Source organism: Alligator mississippiensis, chromosome 4, assembly GCF_030867095.1.
Source record: "Alligator mississippiensis isolate rAllMis1 chromosome 4, rAllMis1, whole genome shotgun sequence".
NCBI lineage: Eukaryota > Metazoa > Chordata > Crocodylia > Alligatoridae > Alligator > Alligator mississippiensis.
The window spans coordinates 54276948-54297801 of record NC_081827.1 but is presented as its reverse complement, the minus strand read 5'-3'; the positions used below and the strand labels follow the sequence as shown (position 1 = coordinate 54297801).

The 20854-nt window shown below is 41.5% G+C and overlaps 1 protein-coding gene across 3 annotated transcripts in view; it reads right to left on the bottom strand.

Moving 5' to 3' along the window:
* The window catches only part of IMMP2L (inner mitochondrial membrane peptidase subunit 2), a 933449-nt gene that overhangs the window by 160768 nt on the left and 751827 nt on the right, over positions 1 to 20854 (bottom strand). For all 3 annotated transcript variants that reach the window (XM_019492508.2, XM_019492501.2, XM_006261933.4), the window contains one exon: positions 20182 to 20284. In XM_019492508.2, the coding sequence (XP_019348053.1) occupies positions 20182 to 20284 (103 nt within the window). The remainder of the gene's footprint in view (positions 1 to 20181; positions 20285 to 20854) is intronic.

The following is a 20854-nucleotide window of genomic DNA, read 5'->3' as shown; positions in this document are numbered from 1 at the left end:
GAATGTTCAGAAAACAGATATCTTCTCTACAATTGCTCCACCAGTTAAATATAACTAAACCTTCTATTCACTTCTCCACTTAATTAAATCACTCCTAGAACTATGATAGTGTAACTTAACAGTTACAAGCAGAATGGACAGTGAACCATAAAAAGTATATTAAAAGTATATAACAGGTGACCACTTTTGACAATACAATTTGACAACAGGAGAATTTCTAACAGAGTTCAAGTATGTATAAGGGGACATAATGGTTCTATTATTGTATAAAACAGAAACATATACATTCATTGACCTCAAACAAAATATTTTTTTTTATTCATTTATAGTATAAAGTATACTGATCCTCTCACCACAATGGAACACCATCTAGACCAGTGTTTCCCAATATTTTGATACCCCGGGCACACTTTTTCTGGATATGGAGGGGGCCCTTGAGGCTAAAAAAAATTGAGACTCGCTGACCTAGCTAGTGCCACTTAAGGGTGACAGGGTCAGGACCTCACCCTGTCGTGCCATGCTCTTTCTACTGTCTGCTCCTTCCTAACTCATGGTTTGTACCTCAAGAGACAAGGACAGTTCCTGCTGCTGTGACTACTCCTGCAGTCTCACAAGTCAGCGGCCACCCATGCAGCCCCTCCCACCAGCCCCAGGAGCATGGAAGGAGTGGAGGGAAGAAGTCAGGATGCAAAGTGTGGCTCTACCTGTCTGCCCGCTGGTGGGAGGACTGGGGGGGGGGGGGGGAGAGGCTGGCACAACAGCTTTCTGAGGGTGAGGAAGGTCATGAGAAGGCAGCAACAGTGGCAGCAGTCCCCAAGGAGCAGCCACATGTGCCACTGGAGTAGCTGGGGCAGGCTCAGGGTGCTGGAGAGAAGAGGACAGCATTTACTCCTAGTGGGGAGAAGGGGTTTTGAAACTCACCTCCATCAATCTAGTGGCACAACCTTTGGGAATTATTGATCTAGACCCTCATGCTGGCATTTGTGCCTACACTAAAAAAACGCGTGGCATTTCTGGTGCATTTCAGTCGCAACATTTGTGGGGATATAAATTTCATCTCTCATCTGTACATTGAGACCTAGATTAGCATTTGAATGTTTATTGAAGAACAAGACTTATAAGAAGTGGAAACTTGGACAAATAAATAGGGAGGAGCATAAGAGCATTGCCTGGGCATGCAGGGATAAAGTGAGGAAAGCCAAAGCACAATTAGAGTTGCAGCAAGTAGCGGATGTGAAGAGTAATAAGAAGGGTTTCTACAAGTATGTAAGTAGCAAGAGGAGGATCAGGGAAAGTGTGGGTGCCTTACTGAATGGAGGAGGCAACCTTGTGACCGAGGATGCAGAAAAGGCTGAAGTCCTTAATGCCTCCTTCACCTCAGTCTTCACAGGCAAGGTCACCTCTCAGACTACTGCACTTGTCAGCACAGTTCGGGGAAGAGGTGAGCACCCCACAGTGGCAAAAGAACAGGTTATGGACTATATAGAAAAGCTGAACATATACAAGCCCATGGGTGCGGACAGAATGCACCCAAGGGTGTTGAGGGAGTTGGTCAATGAGACTGCAGAGCTATTGGCCATCACCTCTGAAAACCCCCAGTGATCAGGAGGGTTCCCAGGTGCTTGGTAAAGAGCAAATATAGTGCCCGTGTTTAAGAAAGGAAGAAGGAGGCTCCAGGGAACTACAGACTAGTTAGCCTAACCTCAGTCCCTGGAAAAATCATGGAGTAGGTCCTCAAGGAATCCATTTCTAAGCACTTCAAGGAAAAGAAGGTGATTAGGAACAGTCAGCATGGATTCAACAAGGGCAAGTCATGCTTGACCAACCTGATTGCCCTCTATGATGAGATGACTGGCTCTATGGATGCAGGAAGACTGGTAGATGTGGTAACCTTGATTTTAGCAAGTTTTGATATGGTCTCCCACAACATGCTCAAAGTCAAGCTAAGGAAGTACAGGCTGGGTGAATGGACTGTAAGGTGGACAGAAAACTGGCTGGACCACTGGGCTCAGAGGGTAGTAATCAATGGCTCAATGTCTAGTTGGCAGCCAGTATCAAGTGGAGTGCTCCAGGGGTCAGTCCTGGGGCTGGTTTTGTTCAATATCTTCATCAATGTCCTGGAAGATGGCATAGCGTGCACCCTCAAGCAAGTCTGCAGATGACACCAAGAGGTGGGGTGTAATCTGCATGCTGGAGGGTAGGGCTAGAATTCAAAGTGTCCTAGACAAATTGGAAGATTGGGCCAAAAGCTATCTCATGAGGTTCAACAAGGACAAGTGCAAAGTCCTGTGCTTAGGACAGAACAATCCAATGCACCAGTACAGGTAGGAGACTGACTTGCTGGGCAGCAGCTCTGCAGAAAAGGGTCTGTGGATTACAGTGGACAATAAGCTAAATATGAGCCAGCAGTGTGCCCAAGTTGCAAAGAAGGCTAATGGCATACTGGGCTGCATCAGCAGAAGTGTTACCAGCAGGTTAAGGGAAAGTAATTATTGCCCTCTCTTCAGCACTGGTAAGGCCACATCTGGAGTACTGTGTTCAGTTTTGGGACCCCATTACAGAAAGGATGTGGAAAAATTGGAGGGGGTCCAGTGGAAGGCAACAAAAATGGTGAGGGGGCTGGAGACATGACTTATGAGGAAAGACTGAGGGAACAGGGCTTATTTAGTTTGGAGAAGAGGAGAATGAGAGGGGATTTAACAGCACCCTTCAACTACCTGAAGCAGGGTTTGAAATAGAATGGAGCTACATTGTTCTCAGTGGTGGCAGATGACAGAACAAGGAGCAACGGTCCCAAGTTGCAGCAAGGGAAGTTTAGGTTAGACATTAGGATGAATTTTCTTACTAGGAGGGTTGTAAAACACTGGAACAGGTTACCCAGAGAGGTGGTGGAATCTCCATCTTTGGAGGTTTTTAAGACCTGGGTAGACAAAGCTTTGGCTGAGATGATCTAGTTGGGGATGGCTTTACCTTGAGCAGGGGATTGGACTAGATGACCTCCTGAGGTCCCTTCCAACCTTAATTTTCTACGATTCTAAGACTAATCAGAGTTAATGCATGTGAAAGCACTGGGAGTGCTGTAAAAGGAAAGAGAACTGAAGGTGGAAATCAAGATGTGCTAGAGGAGGTTTTCCATATCATGCACATCTGAACTGAAAGACTGTTAGTGGAGGAAAGAATCAGATTAATTAATTTAAAAAGGAATAGTATTTTATTTTCCTCTTTCTCCATCTTGCTTTCTTTCCTGAAGGGGTTTTATTATTTTCAGATAAGCTTTAGGTCACAGGATCCTTTGCACAATTTAACAAAATTGCCTTGTACAAACTACCACAAAAGTGTACAGCTGAGAAAAAGAAGGCTTCCTGTTACTGAGATGGGATGAACAAAGCCTTTCTGGAAAATATGGCTTCTAACTTACCTGCAGGTAAATAGCTATAATGTAACAAAATTAAAAAATAATGTAAAAATGAAAGAGAAGGCAGAAACAAAATCATATTCCTTTGACGTTAAAATATGTCCAGATTTCACCAGTCTTGATTTAGTATTTGAGAAGAAAAAATCTGACCCCATCTTCACAAGTTAACCCTTGCAACACTAAAATATACAGGTATACACATTTTTAAAGTATGTACTCTTTTCACTCTACCAAAAAGGAGCCCTAGCTACCCTAGCTGCTCTTTCTTCCTTCTGTCTCCTTTGAGTGTGCCTTTTTTCCCTTTCAAGGTAGGTTGCCAGAGCTCCCTTAAAATATTCTTCCCCCTCCTATAGGTGCTTTTTTGTCATATATTACCTGATGTGCTTTTAAATGCTGGCTCTGCCTTCCCTTGCTTTCCTTCCACTCTTGGCCTAGACTGTCACTTGTAACAGCCTGTTCTCTATATTAGGTCATAATACCATAAAAAACTCATTTACTGGGTCAAACCATAGGTCCATCTTGCTCAGTATCCTGTGTCACACAGTGGCAGAGAGGGGAGGCTGAGAGGGAGAGTGAACGGGGTATAACCAGGGTTTTTTTCTACTGTTCCTCTCTCACTTGCAGCCCCCAACATTTAAGGTCTAGGAAACTCTGATTCAGAAGCTATATCTTTAACTCCCATGCTTAATGGGTACTGATACACCTATCCTCCAAAAATATGTCCAATCCCTTCCTGTCATAGCTTCTGGAAGATGTGAGGAACAGGCATCAGTGGTCACGCGTAACATTGGAAGGGCAGATTATTAAAACAGAATTTTCAATAAGAAGAAAAATAAAATTAGCCACGTCATGACTCTTTACCCAATAATCCTCCAGATCTACCTAGATACAACTGGAAATAATCCAGGTCCCAGATGACACTCAACTGGAAACTATTAAGTTTTCAAATAACTACCACTTGAGATAAATTACCTCCACTGATTTATCATCTACTCTTAGCAACTTTTTAACTTCTCCTGTTTCCTCATTTCCAGTCTCTATAAAATGCTTTGTCCATGAATGAAAACTTCCTTATGGGCTCTTTCCCTATAAATCAGGAACACACACATTATCTCTGGTTTTCCCCAATCTCAGATCTCATTTTAAAATCTCTACTTCAAAAGTGAGCCTGAAGTGTCCAAATTTCCAAAAGTCGCACATATCACTGTCATGATTAACTTAGGTCTAACAGGCTGTATAGTACAGACCTGCCTAAATCTATCCTGCTCTTGCTCAGGCTCTTCACAACATTTCATTCCCAACGATTTGCTTCCATATTAGCTGCTGCTAGAATTGTTCTCTGATGACAGAGGAAGAGATATTTAACATGTCAAAAAAAAAAAGATCTGTTTGCTAAAAAAAGCTTCACTAGACACTATAAATTTTGGCACTAAAATCCAGAAGGCAGACAAAATCAACATGAGAATTTGGAACAAGATCTTGACATAAATCTGTTCAGTAATCAGTGAAATTATTGAAACAAATCTTTCTCCTGGTCTTCTTCTCTGGCAAAAGTCTGTCTTGAAGACATTTGTAGGCAGTTACTTTTTCTGATCACTCCCCTCTGTCAGTGTATTCTACCTTGCTTTAATATTATGCTTCCCCTGGCTTACATTAGAAATAGCATGTATGTAGCCAAGTATCTATGTTGGATACCAGTGTCACATCTGCTAAATACTGCATTCTGTTAATTTGGCACCTAAAATGCACACATCCTGAATCTATATAAATTGTATGTGCAGTAACCTGACATTTTAATTTTTATAACAATAAATATATGGATTTATTTAGACATAATGCAGAACTGTTGGTAGGTTTCTTTCTCTAGTTCTGCATCAAAACTTTCAACTTGTTTAACCACAAAGTAACCTAAATCATATTAATAAGGACCAATACCAATATTGGAGGAGCTTGTACCTCTTCAATCTTCTCTTTTGGCTACATTCCAATCCAGAACTATATTCTATAACGAATAATTCTGGCATTGATAGACTAAAGTGTTTAATAAGCTCCAACAAGATGCAATATTGTAGAAGTACCACTTAACACATACTAATCCAATGGCTGTAAAGCAATGATTGCAGGGACCATTTACTTAGCTATTAAGAAACACAGTGGAATAACAACTCAAGATAATACTTGATAATTTATTTTTACCGTGTATAAATAGAGCGGATTGTTTCTATTATGTTTTAATGGTATTGAATGGATTATTGCAATCAATATCTTTAGGAGCACCACTTCAATCGACCATTACATATCATCTGTCATGAATCAGTTTTATCTTTCTGATTAGTGGTCCAGGGCTAGACCCTAGAAAACATATCCTTCCTAGAGGTTCCGGCAGTGGCAAGCTGAGCAATATGAACTCATAAAAACAGGTCATTTATGTACTATCTTAGTTTTCTCCACTGCCATTTAAATCCAATGAGAGAAACAAACTACTAAAAATACTCTGACTACTAGGATTAATTAATTACCACTTCTAAATGCAGATTCTTATTTTACAGAGCTGACGTGCAGTTTTAGTACCAATTGAAACCTATACACATACTCTGAAGTGTTCTTATGAGAATGTGTTGGAGAAGACTTGATTAATCAGTGTCTTTACCATCTCTTGTATTCAGGAGCTTTAGTTAAAGTGCCCCTGCCACCATTTTGAGATGCGGAATGCTGAATACATGAGATGCTGCATGAGTTTTAATTGGAGCGGCTCCCGAGAGCCACTCCAATTAAAATGTACCCCTCACCACCACCCCAGAGCACATGTATAGGCCCCCAATGTTTTCAAGATAGTGACCACTAAAATCACATTAAAATGAAGTTGCTGAGAGAAGAAAGCAAGCCTGTAATTGAAGTGATATGGTTTTATGTTTGAAACCGTTGCAATTTGCCAAATATAGAAATAAATATTTTCTATCAGCAGTTATCAAAGTTATATAGGGTAAAATGCCATGGTTGGTAAAGAGCTGTTCATACCAGCCCTGATTCCCTCCTTTGTGTTCAGAAGCTAATTTGATAAACAATAAAAACAAAAGAAAACCCAAACAAGCATACATTGAGTACTTCATTTAAATAATACCTGATTTTTCACAGGGGTTGCATATGACCATCAACAGAAAGGAAAGAAGGTACAGGCAGTCCTCAGAATTACAACGCAATTGGTTCCTGAAAACCACATCTTAAGTCAAAACGTTGTAACTCACAACTAATTTTCTCATAGGAACAATATTATAAATGTGACATTGGTTCCTTTACCATGCTCAAAACAGCTGCCTCCACCCAGTAAATATGTTCTGTTGCGGGGGCAGATCAACGCCCCCACAGTGAGGGTGGGATTGGGGCTAGGGCTAGGACAGGGGCTGGAGCAAGGGCTGCTCAGCTGGAGTTGTGGGGCATAGGGAGGGGGTGGGTGTCTCCTGCCACTGTGGGCCACTGGTCTGGGAGCTGCTTTTCTGGTGGCTCATCCAGCGGCTCTTGCTGTCAGTCCAGGAGGTCAAGGAGGGGCGTATGCCCCCGGATCTGCATGGGGTAGGCGGGGCCGGGGCTGCATCAGGCTGTGCTCTGAGTGGGTGGTGGAAGGTGCTGGGAGTGGGGGCTACGCCCTCCTGCCACTCACCCAACTGGGACAGGGTGGAGTTGCTGTGTTGCCAACAGACAAGTGGCGCACAGTGTCTGGAACCACCCTGGCCCCCCCGTGCCTCCCGGATGAGCCATGGCTTCACCTCGCCTATCCCACCCTGGCTGGGTGAACGGCACAGCATGCGGGGTAGGGGGGGAGTGTGCCCCTGGATCGGGGTGGGGCAGGCAGCAGAGGTGGTGTATGAGGGTCTGCAGCCACCCTAAAATTTCCCATAGCCCTCGAGCCCACATGGAGCACAGCCTGGTACAGTCCGGCCCTGCTCGCTCTGTGCAGATCCAGGGGCATATGCCCCACCCCAATGCCCTGCCGCTGCTTACTCAGTTGGGGCAGGGTGGAGCAGGGAGGTGTGGGGAGGCCAGGGTGTCTCTAGCCACTGCACGCCACTTGCCCAGAGTCAGCACAGTAGCTCTACCCTACCCCGGCTAGGCAAGTGGCAGAAGGGCATAGCCCCCCACTTCCAGCACCTTCCACCACTTGCCCAGAGCACAACCCCAGCCCTGCCCACCCCACACAGATCCAGGGGCACACCCCTCCCATGCCCTTCCAGGCTGGCAGTGTACAGTGGTGGGAGCTATCCTACCCTCACCCCATGTTCCTCCCGCCTGCTACGCACTCCCTGTCCCAGCCCCAGCCCTAGCTCCAATCCCTGCCTTGCTACGGGGCCATTGATCTGCCCCACCATACCCCACTACAATAGACTTACCAGCTGGAAGCAGCTGTGTCCAGTGTTGTAAAGGCAAAACCCTGTCAGAACCTCAAAACAGTGTTGTAATTTACAAAGGTGATAAGTGACGTTTGTCATAACTCTAACAGTCATAAGTCAAAGATTGCCTGTACACATATATTTAAATGTGACCCACAATACAAGCAAAATCTATACTATGGGAAAGCCTCTACTGTCAGTTTTCCAATAAAATATTTTATTCCTTTATGAATTTAAGATTAAGATGGCAGACAAGCATAAAGAATCTCACAGTGGTCCCTTGGTGTGAAAAAGGAAATTATTGTGCTGATCCATTACTAAATATGACAAATTAGTTACTGCAGGCCAAATTAAATTCTATTGTCTGATAGTATAATTTTTCAGTACCCAGTATCCTCAAAGTGGATTCACAAAAATAACTACAAAAATGTTACTTAAATGGCATCAAATTTCAAAAAGACCAGCAAAAAATAAGATAAAATTACTCCCTGCTTTGGTATTTAGCATTATTTCCTCTAATGAAATCTGTCATTCTGTGCACCAGCACAATATCCCAACTTGGATTCTAGGGCTCCTTGCTTTTCCTTACGTCTCAGCCTGATTTTGGATCAAGTATTATGACTGCATGCTTACCCAAGATTTTCTGACTGCTGAGGAAGACTAGAAGGGCATGCGGCTGGGCAGGGAGCTGCTTCAGGGCCAGGGCTGGGATCTTTCAGCAGTGACAGTGTGGCCCAGAGCCAAGGCAGAGCTGCAATCAATTGCCTGCATGCCCCTGCCCAAGGCGTGTGAGCAGTGGATTGCAGTTCTGTCCTGATTCAGACCACACGGTCACTGCCGCAAGATCCTGGCCCCAGAACAGCTCTTCACCCTGCTACATGCCCTGCCAGCACTGCTGGAACTGGTTTCCATGGAGACCCAGGGCCCATGCTGTCACAGCCGTACCCTGCTGAGGTCTCCATGGAAAAAATAAGACTGTAGCAATGTGGGCAGGGGCTGCTGGGAAACTGAGTCCACCCTGGGTTGGACTTTGCCCACCCCTGCTCTATAAGATGTCAGAGTGGGCAATGTACTTATGAAACTGCATTAGAGCTTAATAATCTTAAATAATTTTTAAAAAATGTATCTTTGTATGACATAGAGCCCCTCCAGATGTTCAAGTAAAGACATGATACAATCTGATGGGAGACGCACACAAATCACCCCTTCTGCCATGCTGCATGTGCATGGCAGGCAGCCCGACTGTGGGATCCAGCATCAGATCCTATCATGCCTTCTTGCCAGTGCAGACGGAGCCCAGGATATCAAGCTGCCAGAGCTAGGAGGCCCATTAGTTGATGGAACTCTCATCCATAGTAGCTTGTAGGGGCACTGCCATGGCTGAAAGCCCCATCCGCTGACGGGACTCCCAGCTGCGGCAGCGCATGATACGCTCCAGTGAATGGGAACCCCGTCAACTGACAGGGCTCCCAGCTGCAGGGGCATAGACCCTGCTATACATACAAATTGAAGCTGAATAGAAACCAGCTATCAAGTTATTACCCACTTTCCAGCTCTAAATTTATAGCTGGTTGGACATTTTGAAGGTGTGATAGTTAATTTTCACATGTAGCCAGTCTAAATTAATTGTGCAGGTAACCAGGTAATTGTGTAATACATGCAACATGTAAAGGGAACCTGAGAGGAATATTCATTATTTACTATTATGTATTTGTATGGAAACAGTTGAATGTGGTGCTTTATAGACATGAAAGATGATGAAATACCTGCTTGAAGGGTAGTATAAAGTAATTATCATTTTGATGATAATTATCATAAAAAAAGAGCTAATAAAATCTCAGAAGTACTGTTAACATAAACCGTTAATACAACTTAATGGTATGGTTGAAGTCCATGAACCTAGTAATTTCAACAGCTCTTCAGATGGAATAGCTCTTCAGAGGCAGCATCATTTTTTTTAAATGTTCAGATTTTCAAACTTAAATATGTATCACATGATTCCCAGAAAATACTATGCATGTAGCATCTTAACCTTTTATTACGGGTTTAAATGAGCAGATATATATCTGAGGGTGAACAAATATCTCTCTGAACTAGAGCTCTCAAAATGTTTTGGCTTTGGTCCTGCCTGCTTCTAATCTGAACTGGCCCATACTTTATATAAAAGTACCCTGGTCAAGCAGAAATTTCTGTTTTGTCCTTGTTGAGGAATATCACTATTTGCATATAACTTATGTAACTGTATTTATTCTTGTGATAACTATGTAAGGTAAAGAAGTATTTCCAACAACTTCAACCTACAGGAATTTCTCTCAGTGGAGTCTTTCAAACTGAAAGAAACATTTAAATTCTACCCCTATAGAACATTTAAATAAAAAGCCATTAAGCAACTTAACAAGGCCATTAACATAGTCTCTTCCAGAAAAATAAGGGAAATGGACTTATAAGAGTAATTTTAAACAATTAAATTGTTCATATTGTTACCAACTCACTCTCAAAATTAAGCCAGTTTTATATATTTTCAGATATTTATCTCATTCCTTTAAAGAGAGCAACTTATAAAACTACTGATATTGCTATTTCTATATTAACAGTACATGATGTATATCAGTAATGCTTTACTTTTAGCCTGCTGACTTAAATATACATTTCTAAAACTGTGTCATGACTCCTAGTGATTTAAATCTAGGCTCTTTGACACAATGGGCATTTATACATGTGCTCCAGGAGTGGAGAGGATGTTTTAATTAGAGTGGCTCCAAGAGCCACTCTAATTAAAGTGCCCAGAGCATCATCTAATTAAAGACGCCCGGAGAGTCCCTGTGGTGAAAAAAGGTGGTGGGGCTGCTTTAACTAAAGCTTGTTGAATAAGCTTTAGTTAAAGTGCCCCCATTGACATTTTTTAGTGCAGGAACACTGATGTACAAGATGCTGGAGTCTGCTGAAGTGCAGTAATTACCACACTCCAGCAGACTCGATTAATCAAGTCTGCTGTGATGCGCTGTAATTACAGTGCATCAGAGCAGCCTCACTGCACATGTATAGGCACCCAATGGTTTCAATACCTGTTTTGGGATAGAGAAACCCAGCATTAGTATCAATACTCTACCGAAATCTTTCCTGTCTAAAAATGAAATTGAGTAGAAAATAATTCATTATAGTTCTTCAGTCACCAAATCTGAGGTCTTTCGCTACCCTTCTTGAAAGGGAAAAAAGCCCTTAATTTCAATAAGTTTTGAAATGAAGACCTATCACACCTTGTTAAGAACACATGCATCGATCTATCTAGCATTAAGTCACAGAAAATCAGCAACAGTTCCCCTGCGGCTATCTGCTGTTTAAATGGGATTTTTCTGAGATGTCATAGAGAACAGAATGGTATAGATTCTGGAAAATTACTTAATAAATTAAATGCTTTCTAAATTTTATTCTAAATATACATAGTCCAACCTGAAAAACATAACCCCCTTTGGGGGAGTAGAAGGTGCCCCCTGGAATGCTGGAGGATTGTGCTGAAACTCCCCTCAGAACGGAAAGCGTACAGACATTTGCTCTATCAGAAACAACTTAACCCAGAATCAACCAGGGTTATTTTTATCTCAAGAGCAGCCATTTTTGCTCTGGGAGAAAAATCTTGAACATCTGTGCACTCATGGTTTCTACTAAGAGAGCACACACATGACCTAAGACTTCCAACTTACTGTATAAGCATCTAAGCATTGTATAGGTGCTTAACCCTGCCAATCCAGATCATACTCCTACAGTGTCTATGTTTTAGCCATTGTGATATATAAGTCATGGCATCTACCAGCTCAACTTGAATCTGTCCCCAGGCTTCCTTGTGACATCACTCACTCACACATCTTTTTATTTTGGCTGGAGAATCATCCTTTTTAAATGTATTTGTTATTCAAAATATTTGCCAAACAGTTTTGATTAATATTTTTTTAATTATGTGGATAATCACATGGTTCCTCCTCCCTGAATGGGATGATTGACACATCTAACTAATAGAATGATGAACAACAAAAAAGATCTCCAGTAAAATTTTAGGTATAATTAACTTAAATATGTAAAACTTTTACGAATTATAACTAGGGCTGTCAATCACACAATTAAGGTGTTAATCATTGTTCACATTATTTTTTTTTAATGCATTAATCATGCACGTGGTTTTGGAGCCTGCGTCCAGGCTCTACTCTGCTGCTGTCACTGCCAGCTCCAGTCCACCCTGTGGGGCAGCGGCGGCAGCACAGAGGACCACCGGGCAACCCGGGTGCAGGCTCCAGGCAGTTGCAGCAAGGAGGAGGGGCATGGAGACACAGACATGCAGCCACAGCCTGCAGGCAGCCAGGAATGTAGCCTGGTGGCACAGAGCAGTGCCCACAGGCAAGTCTATGAAGGGGAAGGGGAACAGATGGGGGGTGCAGATCGAGGTCCCCATGGTGAGGGAGGGAGTGTTGCAGAGGCAGGGGCAGAGGCTGAGGTAAATGTGGCCCAGGGGCAGGTCTTAGGATGGTCAGAGCTTCAAGTGGCTCATCCAGGAGCATGGGTGGGGGGACTTCTGCTGCTGTGCACACCCCAGGGGAGGCATGGGAGGCAGGTGCCCCCTGGATTTATATGTTGGGCAAGGGTGGGCTACCCTCTGCAGGCTGGGGCACTGTGCCCTGTTGCCTTTGCCCCAGGAGCTGTGTGCTCATTGCACTGCATCCCCTGCCCGCCCAGAGGCAGGAGGCACAGCATGGCACTGTGTGGCTCCCAGGGCAATGGCAGTGGGGCGCAGAACCTAGCACACAGCAGCAGCTTGCCTCCACCCAGTGCACAAGTCCAAGGGGCATGTGCATCTCCCCCATTCCCTCCTTCACTGTGGGGACCTCAACCTGCCCCCCATCCCTCCCTTATGCCCCATCCCCCCCGACTTACCTACAGAGCAGTGTCTGTGTGTATGTGTTTCTGTCTGTCTGTTTGTGTGTGTCTGTGTGTCTGTCTCTCTATGTGTGTGTGTGTGCCCCTCACTCCAAGCCACAGCCTCCCCAGCCCTGCTGTTTCCTGTCACTCCTGACCCACAGTACCCCACATCCTGCTTCTCCAGGCTCCAAACCCCACACACAGCACCCCACATATTCAAATACCCCCACATCCCACCTATACAGTGTACCTGCATAATTTTGCATAACTTTGAGTTTTTCTCTGCATAATTTTGAGTTTTTAGCTGTGTGATTAAAATCGTGATTAATTGCGACTAATTTTTTTAATCATGCAACTAATTGCAATCAAATTTTGTAATCGTTTGACAGCCCTATTTATAACATTTAAAAAAAACCCTCTCAGCTACTGTTCAATTCCTCATGAGTATTCTAATGTGATGAAATGTTGAAACCTGAGAGTTTTGATCGATTATTCTTTTACTTGACCAGTTCTTTTTGGCATATTCTTGAAAAATATTCATTATAATATTTAATATTTATATTTAACCAAAGCTGAAAAAAGCTTTCTAATTATAATGTATACAATGTTTCTGACAGATATAGATAGAAATTTCTATCTAGCCTGCTGATAGCTATGTTGTTTGCAATTTTGCTTTTTACATATTAATATAAACTAGAATTAAACGGAATATTTTACTTTGCAAACAAAATTAGGGAATTATACTCTATTCTAGTTTAGGTAGTCATGATAATTTTAATGGACAGCAAAGCCACGCAACCTTATTATCAAGGGCTCCCCTTTAGCAACTCCTAAAGTGCCCTGTCATTCTTAATAGATAAGATACTATCTCCCACAGAATCTCACTTACAATATTTTCTGAACATGGAAAAGCATATTTATCTTTCCAAGTCTATTTATCTTTAGTCATAATATTTAATGTACTGTAAATTGTATCCATTGCAGACTTTTACAACAAGTTCAGGTGATGCATGCAGATCTCTATTATTTAGCATGGGGCATCCACACAAAATCCTTTTTCTGACTTTAAATAATTTTGCCTCCACATCTTTACCAAGAGCCAGATACACATAAAATTAGGAATGTCATTGGCTTTATATTAATCATATACATTTTGCTTTTAAGATAATGTCATTTCTTATGTTGTACATCAAAGACTGCCTAGAAATGTTACTCATTATATTCTACAGGATGCACACATCTCCCAATGACTATCTCCACAGCAAAATGTGGGTATGTTTTAGGATGCATTGGCATGCTACATTAGCTTTACCTCAGGGGTGGGCAAAGTGCAGCCAGCAGGCCTGATGCAGCCTGCCAGGCCATTCTACCTGGCCCGCAGGGCACCCCCAAAATTTAGGAAATTAATATTTATCTGCTCCTGGCTGCCTACCATGAGGCCTTCAATGGCTTGCCAAAACTCAGTAAGCGGCCCTCCACCTGAAATAACTGCCCATCCCTGCTTTACCTGGTATCCATGGTTAAGTACAGACAGTCAAAAAGCCCGAGGCTGAATTGTTTCAGTCTTTGCAGGTTAGTCTAACCTATGGGATTGAACTGATAAGCAAATGAACACATTCTCTTTTGATGCCTGGCTCAAGCAAAAAGCCAGGAGGTGCTAGAGCATGCCTGCCAAACACTGCCAAAGGGGAGGGAAGAAAGCAAGCCCTGCTGGACCAGAGGAGGCATGGCCAGACCCCAGTCTGCACTCTGCCTGGGTGTGGGGACGGAAGATAGTGGCACTGAATTCATAAAAACTTAAACAAGAATAGTTCTCTCTGAAAAACTATGAAATGAAGAGCTATAAACACAACCTGGACTGTGTGTTTGCTTACTCTTCCTGCTGCCCCCTGAGGTCTCTGGGATTTGCAGTCTAACAGCAGGACTCTGCAGGGTTGCTCATCACTTCCTCTTCCTGCTTCCAGGTGCCTCTGGGATTTGTAAGTCACAGTCATAGCCTGCACTAAGTTTTAACAGGGCAGGGAACCTCTATATTTGAGGGACATTGTGTTTAACCCCCCTCCCTGGCTGAAGATCCCAGCTGGGGTTTGCTGGTGCGGTGGGGCAGTGAACTAGCCCTCACTGCCCCAGCTAGGGAGCAGAGGGGTGGGGCCAGCCCTGCTCTCTAGAGCAGACAGCACAGCCCAGTCCAGCCCAGGGCTGAAAAGCATGCTGGAATGCTGGAGGAATGTGATTTAACTTAAACCAGGAAGAGGTCTGGGACAGAAATTTCATAAGCTGATTTAACATAACCGATTAAGTCTGATACTTCATTCAACCAAGTTTATCTTAAACCAGTTTCAGCCATTTTGAAACTGGTTTACGTGCACTAAACTTCTGTTTTGTTAAACCTTTAAACCAGTTTGTGATCATTTAAACCAGTTTATGTGTAACTTCTGTCTCTGGCCCATAACAGTAATACTGAAGAGATGCTGGCATGACCCTCAGCGTAGATTAGCAACAAAGATGTCTAAAGTCCCCATCATGGTTGCTAACCAGGATTAAATTATTGTTATCTGTGCTAGTTAGATTTAGTTAGCACAGACATACCTACCCATTCTACCACCATACCTCCATATAGCTGAACTCAATTATCTGTGGTAGGCAGTATCTTAAATGAAGACTAGGATAGATCAGCACAAGCCTAGAAGTAGTAGTACAAAGGCTGTATGACCCATTTTTAATGTGTGTCTTACTCCTCTCTTTAGGGCCAGCTTCAGTATGGAGAAGCTGATGACCCAATTCTTTATGTTCCTCTTTGCATACTAGGAACTTCAAATGTCTGGGCAGACCTCCATTTGAACAATTTATACTGTGCCTGAATATATTCCCTTTGTGATTTCAACTGAACACTATGCTCTTCACTAGTGTGAAGTCTTGCGCTCTGTTGCTAAAATGTCGTCACCTTTCCCCTTACAAATAGCTGCATTTCAAGGGGGATAAAGTGATTCTTACACCAGTTTATAGCTTAAAAATTGCTTTGGAGTTCTTCCAGTGAAAGCTGCTATATATGGGAACACCAAAATCAAACACATTTATACTTACAGCAAGCGCTAGGCCTGTTATTGGTAAGATCTAAGCAACAACAACAACAAATTATTTCCTTCAATTGTCCCTGGTTTGTTTGAATCTTCCCTGGAAGAGGTCAGGACATCCCCAAGGTAACCAATCGTACAGTCTGAAAACTTCTGGGCTAGAATATTTCCCATGTTAGAAAGCATGAATTTTTCTCCTCTGATACTGCCAGGTTTCATTTCTGTTTATTGTATACCTATTGTCTACTTTCTTGGTCTCTCCTGTTCTCTTTGCTGTTTGGGGTAGTGCAAGAATGATGTTGTAGCTATAATGGTCCAGAAATTCTATGGGAAGCAAAGATTTCTTAAGGTGATATCCTTTATTGGACTAACTATGTAGTTGGGAAAACATTAGACAAGCTTTCAAATGCCAGACATTCTTTGTCAGGCCTCTCTATTGTGGATTTTCTGTGAGCCCCTGATTCTAGGAGCTTTCAGCTGATTCAGACTTCCAGGCACTACAGTGCAGAATGTGTTCCCACAGATGGGAACTCAGATCAGCCACAGAAGCACATGGTGCATCTCATTGGTTGGGAGCCTGGATCAGCTGACAGCACTCCGAACGCTAGAGGCACAGTGGACCGACCCCTTGACTCCAGCTGCATCCCAAAGGGGGAATCTCTGATCTGCACCCTTGCAGGTGGGAGCAGCAACTGATCTTGGCTCCCAGCCTGGGGCCTTTGACTCTGATGGGCCTCCAAGGCCATGAAGGGCAATCAGTTGATTGGCACTCTCAGCCTTGGGAGTACATTAGGGTCATAGGCTCCTATGAAATCTGGAGAGTGGGAGCCACAAACAGCCTGGCCACATGTTCAATTAATGGTGTAACAGGAACCAACCACAAAATTACACATATTTTGTGTAATAACTTTGTGGCTTATACTTTGTTTCATCATGCCATTTGTTGCATAAGTGTGTGGCCAGGTAACTATTTAAGACATAATTAACTGGTTAATCATTCATCATTCTTTCATTTTAATTAAAAAAGTTTGATTATAACATGTATTGGTTTCCAAGGTATATAGTGATTACCGTATGTATTTAAAAGAAATGTTTTTTTAATATACTCTTTCTTAATAAGGAAATCATTATTCCAGTCCAGCTAATTGAACTAAAAATCACTGTATATGCAATTTTTTCTCTTTTCTTGAATAAAAATAAAAGAAGGTAAAGATCACTGTTCTTTCTTTGGTTATTGGCTGGTATTCAGAATGGCTGCGTTTAGCCTTTGGAAATGGTAAATATGACTTATTTGCAAACTTAGATTAAACCAGGCAATATCGAAGTAAAAGCATTACAGTACACTTACCTCTTTGTGTTGTAGAAAGCAGTTCTTAAAATTACAAAATACAATAAAACTGTACTACTTAATTTAATCCAACATAGAGAAAAGTTAATTAACATTTAAATCTGTAGTTGGCTAGCTATACTGTACTGATGTTTCCAATTCAGCGCAGTTAACAGATGTGGTGTTGCTTTTCTAACTTCAATTAAAATATTAATTTAATTCAAAAAGCCTGCTAGGCAGAAAGAAATTATAAAACCATTTTGAGGGGCAGTTCATTTGAAAAAAATATTTTATTGATATACTTGGGGAAATGTTTCTCTATGCTTTGAGATTCTGGTTTCGGTCTTGTGATGGATAAAATGTTTCAGGCACCAAGTAAGGATTATCTGATCTGTCAAAGGATTATCTGATCTTTCATATTGCAGGGCTTCATATCGTTTAAAAGATGCATCCAATTATAACTTGAATGATCCCCTGGTTTTTTGCTTAGTCTATTAGGCCATTACACGTTATTCTCCGAGTGAAAAAAATATTCTAACATCTGTTCTCAATATCTTTTCCCATAATTTCCATTTATGCCCCATATAACTCATTATGCTCAACTACAAAACATTACTGTGTCTATCTCCACCATGCATGCTTTTATATTGCAATTAATGGAACAGTATTAACACTGATAGGTTGTAGGCCTAAAATGTAATCTACCTTAAAGAAATAATATTTTACTATGTCTTTCTGATCCAGAAAAACATTCTGGTTACTCCAAATTAGAATTATGACACAGAAAACGTTCACCCTAGTCTCCTGGGTACCTTCTATTATAGCAAAAGCAGAACACTAAGTTCCTTTCTTGCCACTCTGCAATCTATTCATTCTGACTGTCTGTTATAGCCTTATGAGAGAAAAGGTATTTAAATGAAGAAAAAGCTCACTGACTGGCTTCAAAAGTACAATTTTAATATATTCAGTATCCTACCTCTTCATAAAAAATGTGTCAGGCAGAGGAATGTACATCTGTCTCTACAGGCTAAACATAATATGCATGTGTAATACCGGTCAAAAGGAGATGGAAGCAGCCACTTAAATCTCTTTTTCATTTTTTCTATATTTATGATTTTTAGTCTCTCCTCATAGCTAATTTCTTCTCTGGAAAGTATATTTGTCACCCTTCCATATATAATTCCAACTGCTGTCATTCTTAACTCTGAGATAAAAATATCTATTTGCATGCTATACTTATTCAAAATGACTCATGAAAAGAAATCTTTTTAAAGATTTTATACACATATGAAATACTAGAAATCTGTATTGACAAAAGCTGTCATAGTAACATTCTTCACTAATACTGGAGTTGTAGTCTTAACTTTCATTAGCTAAGAAAACAAGAACAAGAGAAGATCCTCAAGTAGATGAGGCCAAAAAAAAGTGGGAGGGGTGCAAGTGGCAGCAGCGCATGCCATCCAAAACTGGAGCCTGGCCAGCTGGAGCCACGCTCTACCTGCTAGCCAGGCTCCCTGCTACAGGAATGCTGCGGCTGCAGTCCCCCAAGATTCCCCAGAACCCCAGGTAAACCTGCTGGGGCCAACATAGTTGCTAGCTTCAGCCTCCCCTACCTGACCCTACCACAGGGTAACCTGCCATGTGCCAGAGCGTGCATGGCATGGGAGTTCCCCTGGGACAAATAGCAGCTGCACAAGATGTGCCACTGCTACTTGTTCCCAGGGAAACACATGTTCCCACTCATCTGGACACAGCCTATGAGTTTTTTAAAAAATTTGTTTCAACAAGACCTGAATGTTCTAGAGTAGTTTTTAAATTGGTGAAGCTTCACTGACAAAATACAAGAAGAAAGAACAAAATGGTAAGATTTGTTTTAAGTGCGTCTTGAGACAGAAGCAGAGTATAAAGACAGCCTAGTAAGAGCATGAGAATGAAGAGGAAATGCATAGGGTCCAAACGAGAAAAAGTCTGTGGTACAGAGAAAACAGTAACTCTAAAACTACATCAACAAGCTGCAAAAATTAAAGGACAGTATATGGGGGGAAAAAACAGCAAGTGAAACAGCCTTTGAAATAGACAGTGAAATGAACTGCAAAAACAAGCAGATTAGAGCAACAGCATTAAACAGGTCCAAATAGGTGATGGCGGGGGGGAGGATAGCCTTTGAGACTTTAATACCTTTTAGATTTCCTCTTGAGATCACATTATTTGGGGCCAAACTTTGCTACCCTGAATTATAACAAGTAGCCTTCACTCCATTGTTGAAGTCAGCAGCATTATGGCTGTACTAAGGTGTTACCAAACTTGAGCAAGAATGGGAGAGTCCTAATTTCTGCTGACAAAATTATCTATGAAGTAAAGGTGTCAATACATCTGCTTTTATAATACAATAAAAAAATAATATTTCCATTGCAGAATACTGAAACTATGAAATTAAATTCCTGCATGTTTCAGGTAAGCAACAACAATAAAAATCCAAATTTTGAACCCTGAAGAGTATCTTCTGTCTTTTTATTGAGCGAGAATATATGTTTTTACCAGACCAAAAACAGTTTTCTGATATTTTTGGAAACAATGAAAAATGGGCATGCTTGATCTCTAATGGGATATCTTTCTTACACTAAGAACCAATTAGACAGATTTAGTGTCTGTTACTTCATATTTTCCTCAACGTATTAATTTTACTGTTTGAGTTCACTGATTCTCTATCCCAGCATCAGCTCTAAAGGAAGACATAACTACTAAATTACATTAGTTGGCAACAGATCCTAAGAGCTATCTATCACCCGAGAAAAGCTGGAGCACGTATTGTTCTGGCCACTCCTCTTATACAGCCCTCCTCTACTCTTCTCCATGTAGTTAAAAGTGATTTTTATTCTCTTCATGCTATGTACGCAGAGCAAGATTGGGTTCTCAATCTTGACCAAAATAAACTTTTTTTGTTGCAATTATTTTCTTTAAAATCATGAATATACTACCACACTGAATTAATACCTGCCTTGTAATCTGAGTAATCCATTAAATAAAATTAGCTTTTTTATTATAAACATAAGAGGGGAAAATGGGACTTACCGGGCCAAAAAAATTACTGTCAAAGCTGTGTCCATGGTGATCACCTTCCACCCACATATGGCCATGTGGAACTTTCACATACTGTTTTTTGTACCCTGTGGTTCTAAAGACAAATGCAATAATTGTTATTGATTATAGACAATACTGTATTTAAAATGATAATATACATCAATAGAACAGTTAAAATTAATGTAAAAAAATTGTTAAGAAAGCCCAGGTCTTATCATCTTGAGACCTCCTCATGCAAATAGCTAAACACACCTATAACTTTATCCATGCTTAGTTCCTTTGACTTCAATAGAAGAAGCATGTGGTATTTGAATAATGAGGTCTTTGTTTATTAAATATCTCTTTGGCAAATAGTATAGCTCAGCAAGGCACAAAAGACGTGCAATTAAATTGAATTAAGAATTAAATAGACTTTTTATATTATTTAGTAGCTACCCTTTGAAGTATTGTTTTTTATCTCTAACTTAAGGAATTATTTAGTGTATGTGGCAAATAGTATATTACAATAGCTGTGTAACTCTGGATTTACTTTAAATTGCTTGTAAGCAAATTGGAAGTACTAATTATTTGTTTTACATGCTGTACAACCAAAAGAATCCCACATAAAACAGTCCTACAGATAACTAAAAGAAGGTGGATAGAACTACTTTTCAGTGGAAGCTCC